At 38.6% G+C, this 27,593-nt stretch overlaps 1 protein-coding gene across 6 annotated transcripts in view; it reads right to left on the bottom strand.

Moving 5' to 3' along the window:
- Positions 1–27,593, bottom strand: part of LOC136873942 (transcription activator GAGA) — a 200,828-nt gene that overhangs the window by 145,613 nt on the left and 27,622 nt on the right. For 3 of the 6 annotated variants that reach the window (XM_067147312.2, XM_067147313.2, XM_067147316.2), the window contains exons 2-5: positions 19,964–20,140; positions 19,705–19,881; positions 5,559–5,747; positions 4,462–4,572 (exon numbers count right to left, since the gene is read on the bottom strand). In XM_067147312.2, coding sequence (XP_067003413.2) covers positions 4,462–4,572; positions 5,559–5,747; positions 19,705–19,881; positions 19,964–20,140 — 654 coding nt within the window. The remainder of the gene's footprint in view (positions 1–4,461; positions 4,573–5,558; positions 5,748–19,704; positions 19,882–19,963; positions 20,141–27,593) is intronic. The other 3 variants (XM_067147315.2, XM_067147314.2, XM_067147317.2) reach the window with 3 other exon arrangements.

Genomic DNA, 27,593 nt, shown 5'->3' on the forward strand with positions numbered 1-27,593 from the left:
GGATGGAACCCCATGTTACACAACAAACAGTTGGTAATCGCCTGCGTGCAGCTCACTTACGAGCCCGTGTCCCTGCAGAAGGTGTTCCATTGACCCCACAACAGCGACGTGTAAGGCTGGCTTGGTGTTGAGAAAGATCGACGTCGGTCGACGAATGGCGTAGGGTCACCTTTAGTGATGAATCGCGCTTCTGTCTTACCCGCAGTGATCGCCTGAATCGTGTGCGCCGACGTACCGGGGAGAGAGGTCGCCCAGATCTTATTGTCGAGAGGCACACAGGGCCAACACCAAGCATTATGGTCTGGGGAGCTATTGGCTTTAATGTAAAATCACAATTAGTGCTTGTGACTGCTCAACAGTACGTTGATAGGGTACTCAATCCAGTGGTTGTCCCTATGATGGCGAACATTGCTAATGGGATGTTTCAGTAGGACAATGCCCGGGTTCACACTGCACGCATCTCCAGAGAAGCTCTCCACGACATCACAACCTTAGAATGGCCCTCCAGATCCCCAGACCTCAGTCCTATTGAGCGTGTGGGACATGATGGGTCGACAACTGGCCAACCGTCCTCACCACCCACAACTCTGGAACAACTGACCCGTGCAGTACAGCAAGCATGGGCCACAATTCCTCAAGAAGCAATCCAGGGCCTTACTGACTCCATGCCTCGACGAATTCATCAATGCGTTGCAGCTCGCGGTGGGCACATCCTGTATTGATTGTTGTCCAAACTTGCGGTCAGAGGGACCTGAAAGTGTAATCATCGAAGCACAACCAAACACTCGTCCTGGATGTTCAATTGCAGCAATGTAGCACCACGCCTTCTGGGTGTTGCAATTTCCATTTTCTTCAGTGTACCTCCAATGAGCAGAGGCATCCGTGTTCACCTTGGGTACATGGAGTAGATCAAGCCATATATCCAGTTGTGGAACTAACCACAGAGGTACCTCGCTAGAAGTCTGCTCAAGACAACCATCGATAGCCACTTCTATCTCACGACATAAGCTATCAATAATAATTATTAAATTAATGTTGTATGGTCCACCTTTTACAATACTATACTCTGCAATATTATTGAATTACATTACTAAACTAGGGACTAGTTTTGGCCTTGGCTGGCCATCTTCAGCTTTAATGTAATACATCTATTAACTAAACAAATGTAAAAACACACAACTGACATGAAAACTAATGTACAATCCCCGAGTTTGCTCCAATTCGTTCGACAGGGCATGTTTGAAGCGAAACTTGCTGACTAAGGAGGATGGCCTTGCTTGCTTTACTGACGTTGCAAGCAATGTGGTTTCTCCAGATATAGGGAAGCCCTTGTTTACATAGAACAAAGCCCGGAAATTCGGAGGTATAAAAGGGTGAAAGAATGGTTGAGTTACACATTAGTTTTGAGCTGAAGTTCACCATGCCACGTGAATCGACGGACAGCATTATGGCTAAAATTCAAAGCAGTGAATATAAACTAATCACGAGAGATGGGCTCAATTCTGATGTTTGGAAGAAGTTCCTGCTTGTGGTCACTGCGGATAGTCAGCAGACAGGGTATGTTTCTTGTGAAACGTGCAATGCACTATTAACATATAAATCTGGTACAACTCATTTAAAAAAACATGTTTGCAAATTTAATGCTAGCTTTCCTTGCCAAGTATTGCCCGGAATTACAAAGCAAACCATAAATAGCGCGTGTTTTCATATGTGCCAAAGATTTCCGACCATTTAATACTGTTGCCGGAGAAAGCTTTAAAGAATTAGGGCAAGAACTGATTAATATCGGGCCAATTTTGGAAAAGTAGATATTGTTGATGCGTTACCACATCCTTCCACCATCAGTAGAAATTTCCAAGCAGAGGCAAATGAAATATGAAGCGAAATAATGCCACTGATTATTTCTGCTATGCACGACAAAATGCTGTTCGGCTACTGTTGATATGTGGACTGACCAACCAAACCCATTATCTGACGCTGACTACGCAGCTTAGGCCTGCGTAGGCTATAGACAGAGAGTGGAAGCTGATCAGTAATGCGCTTTTTACTACAAAATTTCCAAATACAAAGAAAACAAGTGGAACTATGATTGAGGAGCCACTTCTGTGGTGTAGTGGTTAGTGTGATTAGCTGCCACTCCCGGAGGCCCGGGTTCGATTCCCGGCTCTGCTACGAAATTCAAAAAAGTGGTACAAGGGCAGGAACGGGGTCCACTCAGCCTCGGGAGGTTAACTGAGTAGAGGTGGGTTCGATTCCCACCTCAGCCATCCTGGAAGTAGTTTTCCATTGTTTCCCCACTTCTTCTCCAGGCAAATGCCAGGATGGTACCTAACTTAAGGCAATGGCTGCTTCCTTCCCTCTTCCTTGTCTATTCCTTCCGATCTTCCCATCCCCCTGCAAGGCCCCTGTTCGGCATAGCGTGTGAGGCCACCTGGGCAAGGTACTGGTCATCCTCCCCAGTTGTATCCCCCGACCCAGAGTCTGAAGCTCCAGGACACTGCCCTTAAGGCGGTAGAGGTGGGATTCCTCGCTGAGTCCGAGGGAAAAACTGACCCTGGAGGGTAAACAGATAAAGAAGTATAATTGAGGAAGTTCACGAAAGAATGTCCGAGTTAAACATTCATCAGTGTGATTATAAAGACATGTTTTTATTTTTTTGTAACAGATCAGTGTTCATTTGTTCCATGCTTGTTTCATGCCGTTCTCATATTGACATTATGATAGTTGACACTTAGTATTATTTCCATTGGATGTGAACATTAGTTGGACGTCTCATTAGAACTTCAAGACATGAATGGCTTATTCACTCCAAATTATGACCTTAGTTTTCTTGTACTTCAGTGCAATTGTTATATAAAAAATATGATTTATGAATAATCCTAGTATAGCATGCACTCAGAGCTCTGACTTGGAGTTAGAATTCATGGCTGATGATGCCAGCAATGACAGGCAAAACATGTACCATACTTAAACTTAATATAATGACAGTAATATAGTCCTAAAGACTTTACTAGTATTGAATAGGTGGTTTCAATAAATTCATTGATTAACATTTAATAAATACCTTCATGTGCCGTCCTGACAACGTCCAACAGCATTTCAGCACGATTTTAACAAGCACTACGGGAACATTTTATTTACATTGGTCAATGTGGAAACATCACCTAGCAGTTCTGCGTCTGCTGGTCATTATTTACAGTGGCATCCAATAGCTTGCATACTGCTAACACCACTCAAGTAGATTTGGTGACTGATGATCTGACTACAGAATCAACATTTACCAGTTTCCGTTTTGCAATTGAAATTGTAATGATTAGCAATGATGGAACTAACAATTCTATGAATATCAATACAAGAAAGAGTCTGGATGATGAGCATACTCCTGATGCTAAGAATTTAGAGCCTAATTTATTTTTCAGATTTTACACTTAGTTCATACCAGATTTTAATGTTAATTGTGTGTTTGTACATTAGTTTACATGTCAATTGTGTGTCTGTACATTTGTTCAGATATTAGATGTATTACATTAAGGCTGAAGATGGCCAGCCAAGGCCGAAACTAGTCCCTAGTTTAGTAATATAATTCAATAATATTGCATGATACAGTATTGAAAAAATTGGACCATACGACATTAAGTTAATAATCATTATTGCCATCACAATTCAATACGGATCAAAACCATTAAGTTTATATCCTATGATAAAAAGCTATCAATTCGAATCCCAACCAGCCGTGTGGCATTCGGCCGATCTTTGTACCTCTGGTGGTATTGGGTACTAAGGATGCATCGATAGCTTGGATGTAGCGGCATTTCACGAATTTTGGCAGTGTACGTGAGGAGTAACTGCTGCCTCCTTATTCGTAAAGATGTAACCCCCGCTTCAGCAAGAAAGCTGGGAATGGGACTAGTATGGAAAGCTCCCTTTGTCAGCGTAACTCCACTACAGTGAACACTGTCTAAACGTTTCAGCATAGATCTTGATGCTGAAACATAAGGCATACTACCATAGTCTTTCGGAAGAGGACCGTTACCGTGCAGAAACATAGCAGCACTGCACGTTCAGCTGCCCATGAAGTGCCGCTGAGAAACTTGAGCACGGTAAATCTTCTTTATACAGGCAACCTTCAGCTGGCGGATGTAGTAGTAGTAGTAGTAGTAGTAGTAGTAGTAGTAGTAGTAGTAGTAGTAGTAGTAGTAGTAGTAGTAGTAGTAGTAGTAGTAGTAGTAGTAGTAGTAGTAGTAGTAGTAGTAGTAGTAGTAGTAGTAGTAGTAGTAGTAGTAGTAGTAGTAGTAGTAGTAGTAGTAGTAGTAGTAGTAGTAGTAGTAGCAGTAGCAGTAGCAGTAGCAGCAGCAGCAGCAGCAGCAGCAGCAGCAGCAGCAGCAGCAGCATCTTTATTGTATTATCATTAACTACATTATTACCCTGAGGAATACCTAGAATATCTGTTGGTGCACTTACCCTGTCAGTAGTCTCAGAATTTGTGGTTGTGTTTGTCTTCAACTGTCCACTGCTCTGCTTCCTTACACGTTTCCCATTTGAAGGCTGTCTGCTACTCTGTTCAACAGGCTGCTGAAATGTGACGATCCCTTTCTGTTGAAATGCAGGCCATCTCTTCCAATATCCCTATCTCCTATCCATGAATTACCATCAATGAATAGCAAGTCCATCTCCTCACAAATCTTGTCAAGGCATGAATTAATCTCATTAATGCATCTGTAATGTACACCATGTCTATATCACCCCACTTATGCACTTTTTTGACCCTGCAAATTTATCGTTCACTTTTCTTGCAAGCTGCTTCCATTATGTGTGATAGCATCGGAGAGCATTAATATAATTCGTAACCTCATGGAGCACTATAATATCTGGGTCTTCTTTTGCATCAACTTTCTGAGCATGCTGGCTAACCTATCAGTTCCTAAGCCTATGTTAACTTTGCTATGTAGTCTCGCCCTATCAAATCTGCATATATAAAACAACAGTAAGTCCGGTACTAAAGTATGGAACAGAGAAATGGATTTTTAATAAAAACGGAAGGAAAAAGATGATAACTTTTGAAAACAAGGTATTGCAGAATATTTTTGGACCAACTTCTCAGGAGGGAGAATGGAGGATCATGCATAACTGGGAGCTCAGAAAACTGTTTAAATATTGCTGCAGACGTTAAGAGCAGGAGACTGAGATGGGCAGGCCATATCATATGAAAGGAAGAGAATGCCATGATCAAGAAAGTGTGGTGCGATGTACCAGAGGGAAGGTGGCACCAGGAAGACCTAAAATAAGATGGTGGAGAGAGTGAGTATGTAGTGCCATGCGTACCATTAGACACATTTAAAAAAGTCAATAATGACATGGAGTTCAATATTTTTTTTGTATCTCAGAAACTGACTACCTCAATACAGATTGAACCTGCCTATTTAGTCATGAGTCGAACATCCTTGCCCAGATTGACTAAGGCAGCTAAATGATTAGGATGATTATGTGTGAATATTTATCTCTACTGTCTAAACTTTGAGATCATATTACAGCCAAAATGAGAGAGTGCCCATACCCACCTTTTCCGTTACCTGCAGTTGGTCTGAAGTTGGTTGTGGTATGACAAGATCTTCAGGTGACTCCACAAGAACATCAACCGTCTGGGTATCAACTTTAATCATATCCAGATCAGAATCAACAGTTTGTTGATTTTCTAGTGGTACCTCATTAGCAGTATCATTACTGAGGACAGGTAAATGACTGCTAACCTGTAGATAATAACAAGCTTTAGACCAGTTATGCTCTTATGACATTTATAAATACAAACATCACCTACTAATATGGTACAGGAGAGCATTATCATGACCAAATACCAGCTTCTAAGGGACAGATGACTCTCTGATGCATGCTGACAAAACTCAACAAAAGACAGTCGCAACATTTGTAGAAATAAAGTAAGAGTCAATAAACTTAAATATGTCTGCAGTGAGACAATATTATTGACAGTCAATTAAAAAATGGTATGAGGAGGAATGAGAAAAGGGGAAATGATAATGCTAGTCAGAGGCAGGATTCTGTTCAGCAATGAGGTAATCATCCCCATGCCAGACTGAAATAGTAAGCGACAGATGTTGAGTTCAAAGTGAATTTTGTTAGGACTTAAATAAACATTGGATAAACAGGGTAAGATGACATATTAATCCAAATTAACCCTCAAAACTTTCAAACCTGAAGGCTGGAAGAAATCTATCCATCCTGTTCATCCATCTCCATGATATTGTGCTAATAACAACAACAACAACAACAACAACAACATAGCAGAATTATGATTTTCCGAGCCTCCATTCACCGAGACCCTGTATTATCCAAGGCTAATGTACAATTGTAATACACTACTTTAATATTAACAAAAGATTTTCCATAAATACTGTACTGAGCAAATAAATACAGTTCTCCAAGAAACTGTGTGGGGTTCTGTTTGATGATTGTGCACAACACAATGGCGATAGAACCTATACAGTAATATATAGGTGGTAGTGGTGAAATCGACTCAAAACAGTTTGTGCATACGAGATGACTATGAATGGTACAATATGCTACCACTTTTTTGAGCGGGAAATGAAGAAAAAATTACATACTTGCACGGCTATCTAAAGCAGTTCACAACAAAAACCGGCAATACACAACGTCTACTTCAAACTGCATGAGCTTAGCTCCAATATTTGCTGTTCATTCTCGGAGATTGTAACTGAGATAGCGAGCAATCATTATTCACCCATCTTCCACCAACTGCATCCCTCGATTGTTATCAGTGCAGCTCCAGCGTTGACATTATACATGTGTTCTAGTGTTGTTCACGTGGGAATTTACTGAAAAGCACAAATGAGAAAAACAGGGAAGCATGTAGTGATTTTTTTAAATAGAAATGAGAGTGGAAGGAATCAAATTGTTGGACCAGGGAGAAACAATTAAATAAGTAGCTAGTGACTTAGATGTTGGTGAAGTGACCAAGGGAGAATAGGAGAGACAAAGAGCTGAAATGACCGTCAGTGAGTAGGGATATAGCTGGCCCCGCGGTGTAGAGGTAGCATGCCTGCCTCTTACCCGGAGGCCCCGGGTTCGATTCCCGGCCAGGTTAGAGATTTTTACTTGCATCTGAGGGCTGATTCGAGGTCTACTCAGCCTACGTGATTACAATTGAGGAGCTATCTGATGGTGAGATAGCGGCCCCGGTCTATAAAGCCAAGAATCACGGCCGAGAGGATCCGTCGTGCTGACCACAAGACACCTCGTAATCTGTAAGCCTTTGGGCTGAGCAGCCAGGAGAGCCATGAAAAACGGGTGAGTAAAAAAGTACTTCAGAACCTTAATTTCTATAATTTACTGAAATGAGTTCTCATTCTACAAGCAAAAGTTTTAGAATTTTACTACCATTTTAAAGACAGCGAAGAAGGGTTCAGGGCAAGTTTCGGTTGGCTGGACCAATGGAGAAAACGATATTGGGTGAGATAGTTGAACATCACTGGCAAAAACTGGTCAGTCAACATGGAAGAGATGGTGTTTAATGTGAAATTATTGAAAGAGAGGACTTAAGTCTGCAACAACTCTACAATTTTGCCATTGATGCTTTCACGGCCTGTACTTATCGACATGATATAGGCTTTTGGGCTTATGCCGTGTCAAGAAAATAAGGTGAAATTCTTTATATTTCACAGAGAACTTAGCTCTGCATCATCAGAAGAAAATCTTGATTGTGATGAAACAGGACTGAACTATAAAATGCTGCCAACAAATACACTTGCTTCAGGAGCAGATAAATCAGATCCCACCTATAAATGAAGCAAAAAGTAGATAAATGGTTTTGGCTTGTTCAAACAAATTGGGTGATCACAAGCTTCAAACTCCTATTTATTTATTGGCAAATCAAAACAGCCAAAAGCTTTTAAAAACATTAATGTACAAAACCTTCCTGTCAAGTATAACAACAACAAAAAATGCCTGGATGGAATCTGTTTTAAGAAAGGATTCCATGACGATTTTGTTCCAAGCGTTAAAAAATTTTAAGACGTAAACAATCTCCCACATTAGGCAATCTCTATTTTGGATAATTCTCCAGCTCATCCCGATGAAAGTGGAGATATTCATGCTCTTTTTTTACCTTACAATGCAACAGACCTCATCCCACCAACTGATCAAGGTGTACTTAAGCGTAATTACTGGTACCTACTTATGAAGCATCTGCTACGAATCTAGAATATGAAAAACTGTAGTTCAGAGCCTAAAAGAAATTAATGTAAAAGATGTGATTTACTGGTTGGCAGAGTCCTGGGATGATGTTAAAAATTCAACAATTGTTACAAGCTGGAATAATATTTCTGTCAACAAAAACGGTACCAACAAAAGTGAGATAGCCTGTGTTGAAGAACCTCTCTTAGATATAGCAGTCTACCAGTTATGGAGGATATAACTGAAAAAGAAAAAAAAACACCAATGAAGAGTAGATGAATGATGATGAGCAGAATAAAATGGTATGACGTTATCATTAACCTAGTGACACAAAAAAAAAAAAAAAAGGCAGTGGTGGTAAACATGACGACGGCTGTACTGACAATCCACACAGGATTTTTCATACAGGAGGACTAATTGCCATTGAAACAGCATTTTCACATATTGAACATCAGGAAGACACACATGCCAACGCTGTGATGCTGAGGCAGGGTATAAAAAAATTACGATTTTTATTTTAAAAATTAAAATCAATTATTTTTTTATTTAAATCAAATTTATTTGGTTTACATCATATTTATTTCAATTTTATATTTTTACTAATCATATGATATTATTTTCAAATTTGTGTATGCATCATTGTTTATTAATACCTAAGATGAATAAAGAAGAACCAATCTAAATCCTGTGTTTTAACAATATTTTGAATTGGGGTATGAAATATTAAAATATATATATTTTAAACAAGTTTTTCTGTCCCATAACTTATTTAAAAAAATAAAAAGCACAAACTGGAAACTGGAAACTACCCTTTACATCAAGCCCATTTCTAAACTAGTTCTTCATGTTCAGTCACCGAGCTCGATAGCTGCAGCCAGTATCCAGTATTCGGGAGATTAGTAGGTTCAAACCCCACTGTCGGCAGTCCTGAAAATGGTTTTCTGTGGTTTCCCATTTTTGCATCAGGCAAATGCTGGGGCTGTACCTTAATTAAGGCCAGGGCCGCTTCCTTCCAACTTCTAGCCCTTTCTAGTTCCATCGTCGCCACAAGACCTATCAGTGTCAGTGTGACGTAAAGCAACTAGCATCTTCAGTCACATTTATAGCTTCCTTATTTAGGTGCTTATACAAAAGCACAAGCTTGGAAGCTGTTTCTTAACTTTGAAAGAACACCACCAAATGTAGAAAACACATATTCTACACCTGTGAATGAAGCTCTAGCTGTTAAGAGTTGCATAACTTTGTCTATTACCAACTTGCCAATGACATTTTCTTCAGATTTCCACCACTGCAAAGCAGACATACCTTGCAACGCTTCATTGGAACATTGTTGGAATGAAAAGTTGAGATTTTCCTTGATATTTCACAAGTATTGATAGAAATGAAGATCTTCCATACTTTCCCTGGGCAAATTGAAATGCATAATCTTGCTCAGATGGATGTAAAAACATATTCTGAATTAATGCTAAATAAACAATGAAAGCCAGAAAATGTGGTGCAGCCAATGCTTGATAATAACATTTTTCAAACATCTTAGTTTTTGTGTCATTAATTCCAGATTTTCTTAACACTTGTAATTCCTCCAAGTCATACTTTCACTGCTTGTTCAATGGTACAGTCACTTCTCTGGGTTGCATCGAGAGCCAATGCTATTGTTTTTAACACATTTAAAACTTCTTCAGCATTTTGCTTACACTAACCTTCCTCTTAATGGAATCTTGAATATTGTCTCTATTTTCTTCACAATTCTTTACAGGTTATGGTCAGTTTTTAATGTAAGATAATCTTCACAAGTAGTGGCTAGTTTGTATAAGATTGAACGCAGTCAGACAACACATTCCATCAAACTTCCTGAAGCAGGATTAATGATTACCCTCCTTCACACGTAAATTTTGCATTAGCAAAATTATTGATGCAGAAGTATTTCACAATTTCTACTACACGTCCCTTAATGTGTGAGGTGTCCTTAGTAAGATCCTGGGAGAGAAGATTCAAAATATAAGCAGAGCAGCCATGTGTAATGACATCAACATCCTCCCTTTCTTTCAGATCACTCCTCATTTTTACCCTATTGTTTACAATGTCTGGAATGAAGCTTCTCACATTATACTTCAATTCACTCTCACAATATTTAACTCAATTTCTTGCAGGTTCAATTAAGTAGTCATATGTGTGGAGATGCCCAGGTGTATAAACTGTGTTGAACAAATGTGCATCCCCATTTTTACTGGTTACTGTAACACACACAATAGGCTCATAATGCACATTTGACCATCCATTTAAGCTCATACAAACTGTATTCTCAAATAAATCCTTGAAACACTTCTCTCTCTCTCTCTCTCTCTCTCTCTCTCTCTCTCACTATGATATAGTTCTTTAAGAAGTGATCCTGCTACTGCAGCAGATAATAGAGGAGGATAGGCAGCATGCAACATAGGCTACTTATGAGTCTAATTCTGAATTATTAATGGAGTGGAAGGAACTGTTGGTAGCATAACAGAATTATGCAACCTGTTTATCTAAGTCCTTTCTTTGTTTTTCATTAGTTTGGACAACAAAGTGACCAAACTGACTTTGCTTAATATACAGTTCAAAATAATTAGGGGAACATGTTTTGTAATGTCTGGTATGTGAACGTTAATTCGGTCGATGGGGTTCTAATGGTCATACAGCACACGTTGAGACCTTAGCTACTCAGGGTAAGTCAAATTGAAGATATACTCCATCTGTAGGTGTAGCCATGCATTAAACTGTCAGGTGACCCTTCAAAACAAAGTGAATAGAGGAGCATCTGTGTGTCGCTGTGAGCTACATAGACTACTGTGGTCATTTGAGCTTGTTGTATGTAAACCAGCACATTCCACGAGACATCTTAACGAGGTTCAAGTAGCAAGGGCCGTCACTTTGATGCAGGAAGGATGGACTTTTCGTCGTGTTGCTGTGAATCTCAATGTCTCCCTGTCAGTTATTCAACGCTTGCGGAATCGCTACAATGAGACAGGCCAGTTCACAAGGAGGATTGGACAAGGTCGTGGACACATGATAGCCCCACAGGATGACCGATATCTGACCATCTGTGCGCTGCGGCATCATTCAGCAACTGCCGGAGAACTGCAACAAGACCTCAGGAGGGTCAATGGAGTCACGGTGTCTGACTAGACAGTAAGGAACAGGTTAAGAGAAGTGTCCTTATGGCCCAGGCGTCCTGTTGGAGTGCCCCGTTTAACGCAGCAACATCGCGCAACTCGCCTTCTATTTGTCCGTACCCACGTCAACTGGCCACTTCACCAATGGAGACCTGTGTTGTTCACAGACGAGTCCAGATTTCCCCTGACACAGTGAGATGGACGTCAACATGTATGGAGACGCTGTGGGGAGCAGTACATCCCAAATGTTGTCCAGGAAGACAACCAAAATGCAACGGGTTATTATCAGTTGCCTATCTCTGCCAAGGCAGATCAACTAATGCAGCGCTCTACACTACTCCAATCATTGGCCAAAAAACAGCCAATCAGCCTGGTAGACCAAGAGGTGAGCAGCACCACGTAGTGTATCACAACCATCCTACACCATGGTGGCCCACAGTCTGTATTGTTTATTGAGGTGGAATTGTGACACCACTCCATTCCAGTGAGAGCTCCATAGCCAACAAAGTAATTCGAAACCCTTCAAGATACCGAACGCCTTTTATGTTGAAACATCGGGGCCAGCTCTTAAACTGGTAAATACACACACTGTTGTACTGTAAACTGTTGTATCCTCCTTGCAAATGTATTTTTGACAGATCACATACATACCACTTGTCTTGCTATACTGCCACTAGGTACAGAAAGTGCACCTTCCAGGTGCCTGTCAGGAATGCCAGCAAGCAGTTGGCCTTACACTTTTCGTTACCAAGGGAGGTTTTCAACTCTACCTCTAGAATTTGACTGTTAGACAGTACTGTACTTACTTCAAGATGTTAAGGAAGAAGCATAAAATAAAAAAATAAAAACCAACAGAATCACACTCAGTATTTGCAATGATAATTGCACAAAATTTGGTAGCTGCAACTAGTCGCACTTGGAAGTTGTGACTGTGTGGGTGCAGTATAAAATATCCAGTTACCTTTGCTACCAAACCCATTCTTTAATTAAAAATAGCCATCCCGAGTTATCAACAATGAGCGTGGAAAAGGTACACAACATGGCAGTTGTCTTCTAAGGTAAGGCCCCAACATTTGCCTGGTGCGAAAATGGGAAGCCATGGAAAACCATCTTCAGAGCTGTCGACAGTGAGGTTCAAACCCACTGTCTCTTGGATGCAAGTTCACAGCTGTGCGCCCCTAATCGCACAGCCAAATCGCCCAGTAATTGAAGTTTAACACAAACCTCAAGGCAGGCAAATTCTTTTACAAGATATGTGAGCTTGAGTTGGGGATGGTTTTTGATTTATACGTTTAACATATTAGTACACAGATAGGTTACTTATTGGCATTATCAATGCGCTTTTCATCTTGAGGATTAAGATTGATTCCATGCCTTTCTTTCCACCCTTGAGCTAAATTCTATTCTCTAATTTTCAATTTACCATGTCTTTCTTTCCACACAAGCTAAATTATATCCTCTAATTTTCAATTCATTCTCCCCTTTTTCTTCAGGCATATATTTTTATCTTCATCCTTGAAGGTTTTTCTGAGCTTATTCAGGGTTGCCATCTCAGATATCTTGGTTTTCTTCTCAGTCCCATAACTCATATCTGACTATCGTGATCTCATGCTTACTTTTACTAATGGGGGTAATGGTGTCCACCAGCAGTTGCCAATGCCTACGATCTTCTGCTTTCCGAACTGTCACTCAAGGAGGTGTGTGAGTTGCATCTTTGATCTGGTCTAGCCATCTTCCGGGAGCTCTTCCATGTGGCCTGATACAGTTTACTTTTTCTAGAGCAACCAGTTTTTCAAGGATATTTTCTCTCCTTAATACATGTCTAAAGAGCATTTTTCTGTTTCTCTGGTTTTTTTTTTAAAAATTTGCTTTACGTCGCACTGACACAGAGAGGTCTTATGACGACAATGGGATAGGAAAGTCCTAGGAGTGGGAAGGATTCGGCCGTGGCTTTAATTAAGGTACAGCCCCAGCATTTGCCTGGTGTGAAAATGGGAAACCACAGGAAACCATCTTCAGGGCTGCCGACAGTGAGGTTCAAACCCACTACCTTCCGGATGCAAGCTCACAGGTACGCGCCCCTAACTGCACGGCCAACTCGCCCGGTTCCAAAGAACTGCAGGGTTCTCCGTCTAACAAGAGTGGAAAGTTGATTCGGGATACCAAGCTCAATGGAAGAGTTAGATCTTTTTTCCAACCAAGGTATTGATAGATATTCTTCCAGCACCACATTTCAAATGCTTCGATGCACTTTTTGTTCTTGGCCTTCACTGTCCATGATTCACAGCCTTATAAGAAGACTGAAAGTACTAAGTTTCAAACCAGGCGTTTCTTCGTGTTTTTACTGATTGCTCGGTCATGCCAGATCGTTCAAAGTTTATCCATAGTAACTTTTCCAAGAGCAATTCTTCTTCTGATTACTTTCTCGCAGCTGCCAGTGTTGGTCAGCAAGGAGTCAAGATGAACAAATTCATTAACAATGTCTAGGCCAACTGGACGACCACTAAATTGGAGCTTCTTTTCCCTATCAACAACCATCACCTTGGTTTTTCTGCAATTCACTTCCAATCCAAGCTGAAGAAGTTCATTTTCTATCCACTGCAACAATTCAGCTAGTTCATCTTCACTGCTTGCCAACAGAATAGTATCATCAGCAAAATGCAAATTCTGTAACATCCTTACTCGAACTGAAACTCCACCATGTTAGCTATCCAGAGCCCTTCGCATGATGTATTCCCCCATATGTTGAACAACTGGGGGAAAGAATGTAACCTTGTCTCACTCCTTTTGACATTCTGAAGGCATCCGATAAGCCACAGTCCAGCTTGACTTGAGCGGTGTTGTGTTCATATAAGCTTTTTATCAAAGCAGTAAGATGAGACGGAATGCCTACTTCTTGTAATACTTCCCAAAGCTTACACCACCAAACCCAGTCAAATGTTTTCTTGCAATCTAAAAAAAAATCAACATTGGTATGTTGAATTTGTACATCTTTTCAATGAGTTGTCGGATGTTATGTACCTACTCCATTGTGCCTCAATCTTGAACAAAACCTGCCTGTTCTGGAGTAATTTCTTTCTGGAGAAATGGCCTTAGGTGCTGGTGTATAATATGTAATAGAACTTTTCTAGCATACGAGACTAAAGTGATAGTTAGATAGTTACTGCAGTCCAGTGTGAATCCCTTTTAGTGTAAGGGTATGAATATGGAAGTAACCTAGTCTCAAGGCCATAATCCTGTATTCCACACTTCACTGCAGATTGAATGAAGTAAGGCAATATCCTCTTCACCCACACTTTTAATCCAGATATATTATCACTACCAACAGCTTTGTGATTCTTTAAATGTTGAACTGCCTGTTATACTTAACTTTCCAGGGTTGGAGGATCACAATCAATATTGGAGCTTATCTGGTTTCTGGCTGTCATCAGAATACAGTGCATACAATATTCCTTCCATCTTTCAGTGACTTGCTCTTTCTCACTCAGAAGAACACCATCGCCACTTCTTACAGCCCAAGTCCACAGTTTAAATATGCAGATTATTTTCTTAACTTTGATGAAGAGATCACGAGTTTGATTCTAGAACTGGTGACTTTCGATCTGATCGCATATTTGATGGATTTCCTGTTATCTATCTTGTCTACATTTCTTTTGTAATTAACAATTTAGTGAACTGTATTTCAATCTGTTCTCTTCAGTCAGAGTAAATGTACGTTCAGGTTCCTTCTTTTTTTTCAATCAACTTCACAGTTACATTGATGCTTAAATAAATTACTAACAGTTCCACCTTTTCAATACAACATTTTATGCAATGTGAGTTACATTACAAGCTACTTTAAAAAATGGTACTAGTTTTGACCTACATCAAGGTCATCATCAGCCAATAACTCAAATCATACAAAGCATCAAATAGCCCAAAAACAAAGAACAATTGTGATAAAGTTAGATAAAACATGTGAAAATTAAAAGTTAAGCTGATTTTTGGTTAATATAGTGTAACCTTGCAGAATTAAAACTGAGAATGAGAAATGGTCACAATGATACTGACATGGTAAAAACTTTCAGCTAAGCATGTAATATATTAATAAATTAGCCACTGAAAACATTTCAGGTGAATATTATTGATAGAGAAGGTTCTTCAACTTGTGTTACATTTATAATAAAATTCTGTTGATCAAATGACATTGTATAGAAAAATGTCATATAAGATTCAGTTGTGCAGGATTTCCATATCCTGTGTTATGTCGGTAAAACTATGATTATAGTCATGCATGTGTTGCCCGACTGCTGAGAATTTGGTGTGTTTCAGGGAATTTACATGTTCCAAGTACCTTATGTTGAAACTTCTCCCAGTCTGTCCCACATACAAAATATCACAATTATTACATTTAATTCTGTAAACTCCCGATTTTGAGAGACTGTCTGCAATCTGCCAGAACTTCCAGTCACCGTGGGAATTCACATGGTCCCATGGTACAGAGAGCTGACCTATGGTGTGGGAAAGGAGTACCAACAGCGAGGGAAATCATCTGCCACAACAAAAAGAACATTCACTCCTCTTTTCCAACTTCGGCTGTATTAAAGGTTATATGCAACTTGCCTTCTTTTATGAATAAACAAACAGTTCAATTTTAAAAGTTTGTTTCGAAAACCTCTGTCTGTACACATTCCAAGCATGAACAATGTGTGCCTTGCGTAAATCCATACTCTCCAAGATAGCGAAGTATGGGCGTTCTCGGTACAGTATCGATACTACTACTACTACTACTACTACTACTACTACTACAGATATAGAAACATAGAAGTAGAAGAAATTAGGCTACATAAATTAAAAGTAAAACATATACAAATAATTTCCAGATATATCCGTGTCTTAACCTAATCAGCTGATCTTGGGGAGGTTCGCAAATGTAGTCACCGAAATATTACTCAATGACTGGAGTATGTTGCTCAGACATATATCTAAAATAAGAGTTTTGTCTGTACATTGTTCAGAATTTGAAAAGAATGGTATTTCTGTATAGGTCATGTCCACAGTAACAAGGAAACGCACTTTTTACTTTTCCGGAATTTGTGTCTGTCTGCATGTATGTACACTCATCACAAGAAAACGGCTGAAGAGAATTTAAAGAAAATCAGTATGAAAAGTCGGGGAATGAGCCAATATAATCTAGGTTATAAATCATTTTATTCACGCTGAGTGAAATGGTAGTTTAGGGGAAGGCCTAAAATTTAATTCTCAAATATTTATATTATTAGTGGTCCTATCGATAAATACTACATAACTAAAGTTATATAAAATTAAATTTTGATCATTTATGTCTTGTACATTTTTACCGCACCGGCAATGATAACACAGATATTCATAAAGTTGTACTTTTGTTGCTATGTCCATATAAACGCCGAGCCACAAGAAAATAGGTTAACAGAATTTAATGAAAATCGATATATAGAGTCGGGGAATTAGAAACTACAGTCTAAGCTATATACAATTTTATTCGCCCTGGATGAAACAGTAGTTTAGGGGAAGGCACCAAAAATGTTTAAATACCTATATTATTGATCCTATCGAGAAGTACATAACAAAAGTTACAGAGAATACAATTTCTGATCATTTATGTTTTATTCAGTTTTACCGTACCGACTATGATAAGAGTGATATTTCAAAGTCGGAAGAAAACTAAATGTGAAGGCCTACACTATCGCAAGCGCCATTGAGCCACAATGACATAACATTGACCATTGTTTGTTGCAATGTTCTTTGACTCTTATGCTGCCACTCAACTCCGATGGATGGGATTAGTGCTGCGTACCGAGTAAAACAGCCTGACTGAATGTTGGTGGGAAATAGCTGGGAGTTTAAACTTTCTTCTTTAGCATGCCATTCCTCTGGTTCATACATTTTCTGATACTGCTGGTACGTAACCACTGGTTTATCATAGTATTCCAGCAATTCGATCCCTCCTACTTTGACACGCTGTTTTGAAAGAGCAGTGTGCACACTTAAGGCAGAGGCTCACGTAGTAGTAGTAGTAGTAGTAGTAGTAGTAGTAGTAGTAGTAGTAGTAGTAGTAGTAGTAGTAGTAGTAGTATGACCTGGTCTCGAATTACAATTTAGGCCTATTCCAAATTATAGCATCACAATTCACTAAAAAACTCAAAATTCAACCCTGAAAAGCTCCGTTTCTTAAGAAAAGCTTCTTACTCTTCACTTGTATTAAATTCTACATTAATTTTATTCCAAATTAGCAGTGAAGAGGGGGTTACCCCTCTGGCTTGGAGGAAAAATTTGCCTCCAAGTCAGATTTTTCCGCCGCCAGAGTAGTGAATTGAGATTTTCCGATTCATCGGGTACTCCTAGGAAACAGATTAGTAAAAGGGCATAGTTTTTGTTCTGGGACTCTCCACAATTTGACTCCCCCCTCCCCACGAAAAAAGACGAGTGTTCACAGATCATGGCTGTCTGTGGATCGTTCATTCCAGCTCTGGAACTTTGGACTGTTAGATTGGCAGCGTAGTACTGATATAGATATAGATTGCCATAGGGAATCTGAATTATTTGTTCTGAATGAGTAAATTTATAATAGCAATATAAATGGTCCATTATTGGACATTATAAATTTTCCAGTTAACTCATTCCTGGTTGCCAGCGGTTCGCCCTCGTGTGCTAGACTGGGCTCATCAGTTGGTACCTAGGACAATTACCAAGACGCTGGCTAGTGCATACCGTGGAGGCCACTGCGTAGGCTAATTGTAGCCACCGACAGTGCCAATGCACTATGAGAGACTTTGTCTCATTATCAAAAACTGATGCCTGCTTGGCTATCAGATGACTCCCTATGGGAATCAACATCTATATCATCTGATGGCAAAGCAGCCATCAATTTTTGACAATAAGAAAGTCTCTCATAGTGCACTGGCACTGCTAGTGACTACAATTAGCCTACGCAGTGGCCTCTACGGTATGCACTAGCCAGCGTCTTGGTAGTTGTGTTAGGTACCAACTGATGAGCCCAGACTAGCACACGAGGGCGAAACGCTGGCAACCAGAAATGAGTTAGTTGGAAAATTCATAATGTCCAATAACGGACCATTTATATTGGTATTATTAATTTACTCATTCGGAACAAATAATTCAGATTCCCTATGGGAATCAACATCTATATCATCTGATGGCCAAGCAGGCATCAATTTTTGATAATGAGACAAAGTCTCTCATAGTGCATTGGCACTGCCGGTGGCTACAATTAGCCTACGCAGTGGCCTCCACGGTATGTACTCGCCAGCGTCTTGGTAGTTGTGCTAGGTACCAACTGATGAGCCCAGCCTAGCACACGAGGGTGAAACGCTGGCAACCAGGAATGAGTTAGCTGGAAAATTTATAATGTCCAATAACGGACCATTTATATTGGTATTAGCGTAGTACTGTTCGTTAAAGGTGAGAAAATGTGTGGTTTCTCATTTGGTCGAGTATTTCATATGAAAGCATTGCTTTTAATCGCGCCATTCCTACTGACGTCATTACATCTATTTTCATTTCATATCTTCATTTTGTTTGGGAAAACCACTAAAACAGTCTTCCTGAGGATGTAAAAAGGCAGGTGGAGAGCAAGTCCTTGACATTATAATGAAAACCCCCCAATCTGATTGTGACTGATGGTAGACAAGCGGGCCTACCATTACAATGAAAATTCCCTAATCCAGTCTTTAAATGAGAAAAGGCGTTTGGTGAATTCCCCGTCGCATTTCTAGAGTAACGTTAAAAGCTATGCAATTTAATACAATCTTGCTCACAACGTGTACACCACCTAACCTAGAATTTTGTATACAATGTAGAATTCCGTAGCAAAGCACGGGTACATCAGCTAGTTTCACTAATAAAATAGTCCAGAACTGCAAATTTTAAAAAGGTAGAGATGACAATATGAAGAGGCTGAAAAATATCTGTCGAGAAGATAAATAAACACTGAAGCCCATAGCAACCAACTTCGTATAACTGCAAGATTTATATTTTTTTAAATATTTTTTTTGCATAATTGTTGTGTTATGTCTACAAACGCTTTGACTGTCTTTTCAATTGAACTTTTACCAGCTCATTGCCTTCTAAGTCACTGACTGTACGAAGATTAACTCCATGAAAAGTAAAATTTTGGTCTTCACAAAGTAGGCAAAAATCAGCGTTAAACAATGATTATAAAATTAAATAATAAACCTAAAATCAAAATAATTTATAATGGATGTGAAACATGGATATGTTTATAACAGTTATGTAACAAAATGTGAATTTATTTTGCTAAAGAATACAAACTTTACTACAAGGTATGTTGTCCATTTACAAAATATGACTTTACCTCCATTAATCCTCTGATTCGTAATTCCTCAGCTGCCTTAAGAACAGAGGTAAATCTATCCGCAGTGACATTCAATTCTCCTCTATACACAAATTCAATAATTGATTTTATATCTTCAGAATTCATTTCACTAAGAATAATTATGGGATGGCTGTCTTCAGTGTTTGAAAGTATGTCCTGCACATACATATTTATATGAATTAGAACACTTTCCACATATATGTATAATAGTTAATAAACAACTAATTTAGGGTCAAACCTGGAAATAAGGACTGCAAGCTGAGAGAACAATTCTGTGAGCATATATCTTCTCTCCTTCAACACATAATGTAACATCTACCATAGATTCAGCTAATAACAACTGTACAAAAATTTCAGCTACATGACTCTGATAGTTATTCCATTTCAAGCAGTAATGTTGTGGTTTTGTCCCCATCTGAAAAAAGCAAGGGAGAAAATAATAATCAGAGGCTGAAACACAATTAATATGTCATGCTTAGCCCTTTCAAACACAATCTAATCATACATCACTTCACTCTAAACATTAAATTAGATTAGAATCAGAGACAACAACAAAGATGATGATGATTATTATTATGTTCAATCCTCAGTCCTAAGGCTGGTTGGATCCCCCACAGCTCCACCATCAGCTGTCATAGATGGCCTAGGTATCACTGAAGAGGCGTACTAGGGAAATGAGGAGTAAGGTAGTTTCCCATTGCTTTCCTCACTGAGCCAGAAGTTGCTATTACACATCATTCTGCAAAACCCACTGAAATACATGCACCAACTGACCCTATGAGCAATATTTTCACATCATTCATGGCAGGGACTGACTGCATAAGGAATGTCATTACTAGCATCACTCACACCTCAGTCACTTTCATATTGTCAAAGCCAAGGATAAGACAGAGACAGATCAATGAAAGTAACAGAATTGCTCTAGCCTATACCAGAAGACACAGTGTACTGTACACACTACATCCCGCCAGCAAAGGCACATTATTATTGTATATACAACATATAGAAGAAAAGATGAATATGAAAGTACAGTTGTGAGATGTTCTGAAGCACTATCAGTGGTGAGCATGTAGGGAATTATATCACACGGCACATGTAGGTTATAAAAGGTGGAATAAGACGCTCAGCTTGTGAAAACTTGCACACCAACATTGTACAACCATCAACATGTATTACCAAACTTATGCATTCATGTATTCTACATCAAAACAAGCTGGCAAATCACATGAAGGATATGGAACTCAAAAATTAGTGAAGGTTATTAAGGAGAAACTGTAGATGCTGACACAAAGGACAAACAATACCGTATTCTAGTAAAACAACATCCTGTCAAACAATGATGGATTGTGCACACTCACACTACAGTGGATAGAGTAAAGTAGCTGTAGTTGTTACCAAAGAAATAGGGTCAATGCAATCATTAGTGATCATGAAGCTGTTTTTGTGGTAGTTAAAAATAAATGTGATAGAAAGGAAGGTCTTAAAAGTAGGACTGTTAGGCAGTACCATATGGCTGATAAAGCAGGCATGAGGCAGTTTCTAAAAAGTAACTATGATCGGTGGAAAACGGTAAATATAAATGTAAACAGACTCTGGGATGGGTTTAAAGAAATTGTTGAGGAATGCGAAAACAGGTTTGTACCATTAAGGGTGGTAAGGAATCGTAAAGACCCACCTTATTATAATAGAGAAATAAAGAGACTAAGAAGGAGGTGCAGACTGGAAAGAAATAGAGTTAGAAATGGCTGTGGAAGTAAGGAGAAATTGAAGGAACTTACTAGAAAATTGAATCTAGCAAAGAAGGCAGCTAAGGATAATATGATGGCAAGCATAATTGGCAGTCATACAAATTTTAGTGAAAAATGGAAGGGTATGTATAGGTATTTTAAGGCAGAAACAGGTTCCAAGAAGGACATTCCAGTTATAATTAATGAACAAGGGGAGTGTGTATGTGAGGATCTTCAAAAGGCAGAAGTATTCAGTCAGCAGTATGTAAAGATTGTTGGTTACAAGGATAATGTCATGATAGAGGAGGAGACTAAGGCCAAAGAAGTAATAAAATTTACATATGATAACAATGACATTTACAATAAGATACAAAAGTTAACAACTAGAAAAGCGACTGGAATTGATCAGATTTCTGGGGATATACTAAAGACAATGGGTTGCGATATAGTACCATATCTGAAGTACTTATTTGATTATTGTTTGGTCGGAGGAGCTATACCAGATGAATGGAGAGTTGCTATAGTTGCCCCTGTGTATAAAGGAAAGGGTGATAGATATAAAGCTGAAAATTACAGGCCAGTAAGTTTGACATGCATTGTATGTAAGCTTTGGGAAGGCATTCTTTCTGATTATATTAGACATGTTTGTGAAATTAATAACTGGTTCGATAGAAGGCAATTCGGTTTTAGGAAAGGTTATTCCACTGAAGCTCAACTTGTAGGATTCCAGCAAGATATAGCAGATATCTTGGATTCTGGAGGTCAAATGGACTGTATCGCGATTGACCTGTCTAAAGCATTTGATAGGGTGGATCATGGGAGACTACTGGCAAAAATGAGTGCAATTGGACTAGACAAAGGAGTGACTGAATGGGTTGCTATATTTCTAGAAAATAGATCTCAGAGAATTAGAGTAGGTGAAGCTTTATCTGACCCTGTAATAATTAAGAGGGGAATTCCTCAAGGCAGTATTATCGGACCTTTATGTTTTCTTATATATATAAATGATATGAGTAAAGGAGTGGAATCGGAGGTAAGGCTTTTTGCGGATGATGTTATTCTCTATAGAGTGATAAATAAGTTACAAGATTGTGAGCAACTGCAACGTGACCTCGAAAATGTTGTGAGATGGACAGCAGGCAATGGTATGTTGATAAACGGGGTTAAAAGTCAGGTTGTGAGTTTTACAAGTAGGAAAAGTCCTCTCAGTTTTAATTACTGCGTTGATGAGGTGAAAGTTCCTTTTGGGGATCATTGTAAGTATCTAGGTGTTAATATAAGGAAAGATCTTCATTGGGGTAATCACATAAATGGGATTGTAAATAAAGGGTACAGATCTCTGCACATAGTTATGAGGGTGTTTAGGGGTTGTAGTAAGGATGTAAAGGAGAGGGCATATAAGTCTCTGGTAAGACCCCAACTAGAGTATGGTTCCAGTGTATGGGACCCTCACCAGGATTACCTGATTCAAGAACTGGAATAAATCCAAAGAAAAGCAGCTCGATTTGTTCTGGGCGATTTCCGACAAAAGAGTAGCGTTACAAAAATGTTGCAATGTTTGGGTTGGGAAGAATTGAGAGAAAGAAGAAGAGCTGCTCGACTAAGTGGTATGTTACATGTAATAAATATCATTTTTGGTCCGTATTGATGATATTAGATTGAAATAATAACATTAAGTTATTTATTAGACCACCTAATCAATACAAAATCGTCTTGGATGATTTACATAAATTTGTTAGCTAATAGTGGGACATGTTTCGCCTTCCCTGAAGGCATCATCAGCCATAGTCTTAACCTTAAATTAAAAATAAGCGTCTAAATAACATGTAGTGATGAAATGAATTTTAAAAATCTTGAAGAGATTTGAAGTAGAATAACATTAAAAATAACAATGATGGTTTGAAAATACAATGTGATGAGATACAATAGTGGAAGTATTAACAAAATTAACATTAGAAGGCTGCTAAAATAAGTACAATGGATAAAACAACAGATTGTTATACAACAAGTAGTAAGATTGCATAAAAGTAAAGTTGATAGTCATGGCGGTTATAATTAGACGATGGCGAAAAATCTTATATAATCAAAGTAAAGAGGAGAGAATAAAAGTCAAAGTTAGTCGAGAGATCCAAAGTTCATCATGATCTTGAAGATAAAAGACGAAAGTCAGATGCATATGGTGAAGTTGTAGAACACGTTGAGGATATGAAGTAGGTGAATAGAAGTTGAAGAACAGTTTCAAATAGGATCACTATGGACCATCTCAAAATTTGAAGTGATGTTCAAATGTTGTAAATAGTGAGTTTGTAGATATTCTAGTTGAAAAAGCATATAAAAGTGGAATCATTTGACGGTGACAAAGATAGCTTGTAATATTATGAGTTAGAAGAATTTGCAACCGTAGACTGTAGCAAGAAGTCTACGGTTGCAAATTCTTCTAACTCATAATATTACAAGCTATCTTTGTCACCGTCAAATGATTCCACTTTTATATGCTTTTTCAACTAGAATATCTACAAACTCACTATTTACAACATTTGAACATCACTTCAAATTTTGAGATGGTCCATAGTGATCCTATTTGAAACTGTTCTTCAACTTCTATTCACCTACTTCATATCCTCAACGTGTTCTACAACTTCACCATATGCATCTGACTTTCGTCTTTTATCTTCAAGATCATGATGAACTTTGGATCTCTCGACTAACTTTGACTTTTATTCTCTCCTCTTTACTTTGATTATATAAGATTTTTCGCCATCGTCTAATTATAACCGCCATGACTATCAACTTTACTTTTATGCAATCTTACTACTTGTTGTATAACAATCTGTTGTTTTATCCATTGTACTTATTTTAGCAGCCTTCTAATGTTAATTTTGTTAATACTTCCACTATTGTATCTCATCACATTGTATTTTCAAACCATCATTGTTATTTTTAATGTTATTCTACTTCAAATCTCTTCAAGATTTTAAAAATTCATTTCATCACTACATGTTATTTAGACGCTTATTTTTAATTTAAGGTTAAGACTATGGCTGATGATGCCTTCAGGGAAGGCGAAACATGTCCCACTATTAGCTAACAAATTTATGTAAATCATCCAAGACGATTTTGTATTGATTAGGTGGTCTAATAAATAACTTAATGTTATTATTTCAATCTAAGTGGTATGTTCCGGGCTGTCAGCGGAGAGATGGCGTGGAATGACATTAGTAGACGAATAAGTTTGAATGGCGTTTATAAAAGTAGGAAAGATCACAATATGAAGATAAAGTTGGAATTCAAGAGGACAAACTGGGGCAAATATTCATTTATAGGAAGGGGAGTTAGGGATTGGAATAACTTACCAAGAGAGATGTTCAATAAATTTCCAATTTCTTTGAAATCATTTAGGAAAAGGCTAGGAAAACAACAAATAGGGAATCTGCCACATGGACGACTGCCCTAAATGCAGATCAGTATTGATTGATTGATTGATCAACTCCATATATTTGGATGTAGTGTTGCTGTACTAATTTCGAGCTGTGAACGTTAATAGAATACTGAGGCTAGCATAAGACTACCTTCTAGCACTTTGTTGGAATAAATATAGAGAACATTCAGGAATTAATTTCACTCTGGTTAGCCATAATAATAATAATAATAATAATAATAATAATAGGAAGAAGAAAAAGAAAAACACATGAAATTTGAAGAGATTTTGGGAAAATATGAAAACAAATTCATCAGCGATACATATTCTAACATACGAAAGAGATGTTAAGTACAGAAAAAAAGCTAAATAGACACACCCTTCTGATTTTGCTTTGGTTGTTTTACCATTAAGCTTTGGTGGCCTAGGTCATATTATTATCGTTCTATTGGAAAGGATCTAAGATATTTCTGCCAGTACAACTATAGATTGCGTGCTTGTCACCTGCTGTGGGCCATTTCAATGAATATTTAATTTTCATGATCACATTGTACTTTCAGGAAAGAATCTCCAATTTAGCGGTCATCCAGTTGCATTCAGTACATATATTACATATCGAACAGATGTTTAGTACATATATTACATATCAAAGAGATGTTTAGTACATAACAAAAATGGCCAACTAGACACCAGTGGGATCCAGACCACCAACCTTCCGATTTCATGTCGGTGGCTACAATGGCCTATCATCATCATTAATTTCCCTCATCCAGCTCCTGCCAGGTTGGGATGTTTATGCCACCTTTCCATTTTCCTCTATCCAACCACCAGAGTTCCTTCTTAACTGTGTTCCAATCCAGGTTTCTTCTAATTATGCTATTCTTAAAAACACTTAAGCTCTTCAGGCCTTTTCAATTGTGAAATTACCAGTGTTTCACCCTACTGTAGCAGTGAGCTCATCAGTTGGATTGGTATACCTTTCCAAGACACTGGCGGCTAGTGCATTGTTGAGACACCACTACAAGCCTATGCACGACAGTGCAGTGACGGTGCACTAGCGCAAGCATGTACCTCCACTTGTACAAATGCCTGCCTTTGGCCTTTATACAAAAATGAAATTCCCAGAAGGAAATCATAACTGAATTTCATCAACTGCAAATGTTAAAAAATGTAAGCCCTTCAGGCGTTTTCAGTCGTGAAATTACTAACGTTTTGCCCCAGTATAGCAGACAGTATAAGTTTACGTATTTTATTGCAGATTTTCTTTAATAAGCCTGAAACATGACAATATTAATAACTTTAAAAAAATATATATATATACCTACATTAAACTTCTTTCATCCTTCATGTACTAGTTTATAATATAAACATAAAATTATCCTTAGGGTTATGTGTGTAAAGGGGTGAATTTTATGATCCAGTAAAACAGAGAAATGACAACCGTTGGAATACACTATAGCAGTCCTGGCTATGTCATTCACATGTGTCGCTGATGCCAGAAAGAACTCCTGTTAACTATGTTCTGCTTTTTATGTCAAAGAGTGGGAATGTCGCCAAAATGAAACGTTGTTTTGGGTGTTCTGGCAAATGTCAAGGCATTCTGGAGAACATCAGAGAGTGTGGGAAATATTTCACCCTCATGTAAGAAGATGTGAAGACTGCTCATTAAAATTCTGCGCGTGATTGTTCGATTGGTTCCCTTGTTTTGGAAGGTTGCTGCGTGCAAACTAGGGGTTTGACTTGATATCCTAAGAACAAGGTTAGCGCCAAAGTTTCTGATCTTCGTTCTCAGTCAGAGCAGATTTTTTTCGTTCAAAATCTTGCCCTGAAGGGGTAGTGCCATGTTGATGGGAATAAGGTAAATTTTCATTTCTTTATTATGTCTTAAATTAACTTGTTTCTCTTACAGGAATTGTCAGAGGCAGTCTTGCATTTTCAATTATGTAATTTGGTCAAAAATCGCCTTTCAGTGCTATGATAAGCAGTTTATTTGTGAGCAGGCAACCTTACCATGTAAATCGTCATATAAAGTAATGTCATTGTGTTTTTCTTTGTTGTCTATCTCGGAAGAATGGGACTAGCTCACTGCAATAAGGGAATCTTCAATTCCAAAGTAGGTTTTTTATTTACTGGGTCATGTGCTTAGAATCCCCTTGATTTCAGTTTCTAATTTGTTACTGTTTACCTTAATTCTAAAATTGTATATTCGTTTGATATCGCCTTTATAACTGTCAGCGTATACTTGGTGCTCGGAACATCACTTGGGTTCCGAGCTCCAGACTAACAACCCTCCCGCGCCTGCGAGCACTGCTGTCAATTTGGTCACCTCCAATTGTTTCTCAATGTAGCATCTTTATGTAATATTAATTAATTGTCTAATATTCCTAGACCGCAAGGGTCACAGTATTCATGAGGAAGGCGACAATTTCAGGTTGAAATGAAATGACGTATGCCTTTTAGTGCCAGGAGTGTCCGAGGACAAGTTCGGATCGCCAGATACAGGTCTTTTGATTTGACGCCCGAAGGCGACCTTCATGTCGTGATGAGGATATGAAGACGATACATACACCCAGCCCCAATGCCAGCAAAATTAACCAATTATGGTAAAAATTCCCGAAACCTGCCGGAAATCGAACCTGGGACCCCTATGACCAACGGCCAGCACGCTAACCACTTAGCCATAGAGAACAGCATACAGTAGGCCTAAATGATATCTTCAAATA

This window comes from Anabrus simplex, chromosome 5 (genome assembly GCF_040414725.1).
Source record: "Anabrus simplex isolate iqAnaSimp1 chromosome 5, ASM4041472v1, whole genome shotgun sequence".
Lineage (NCBI taxonomy): Eukaryota > Metazoa > Arthropoda > Insecta > Orthoptera > Tettigoniidae > Anabrus > Anabrus simplex.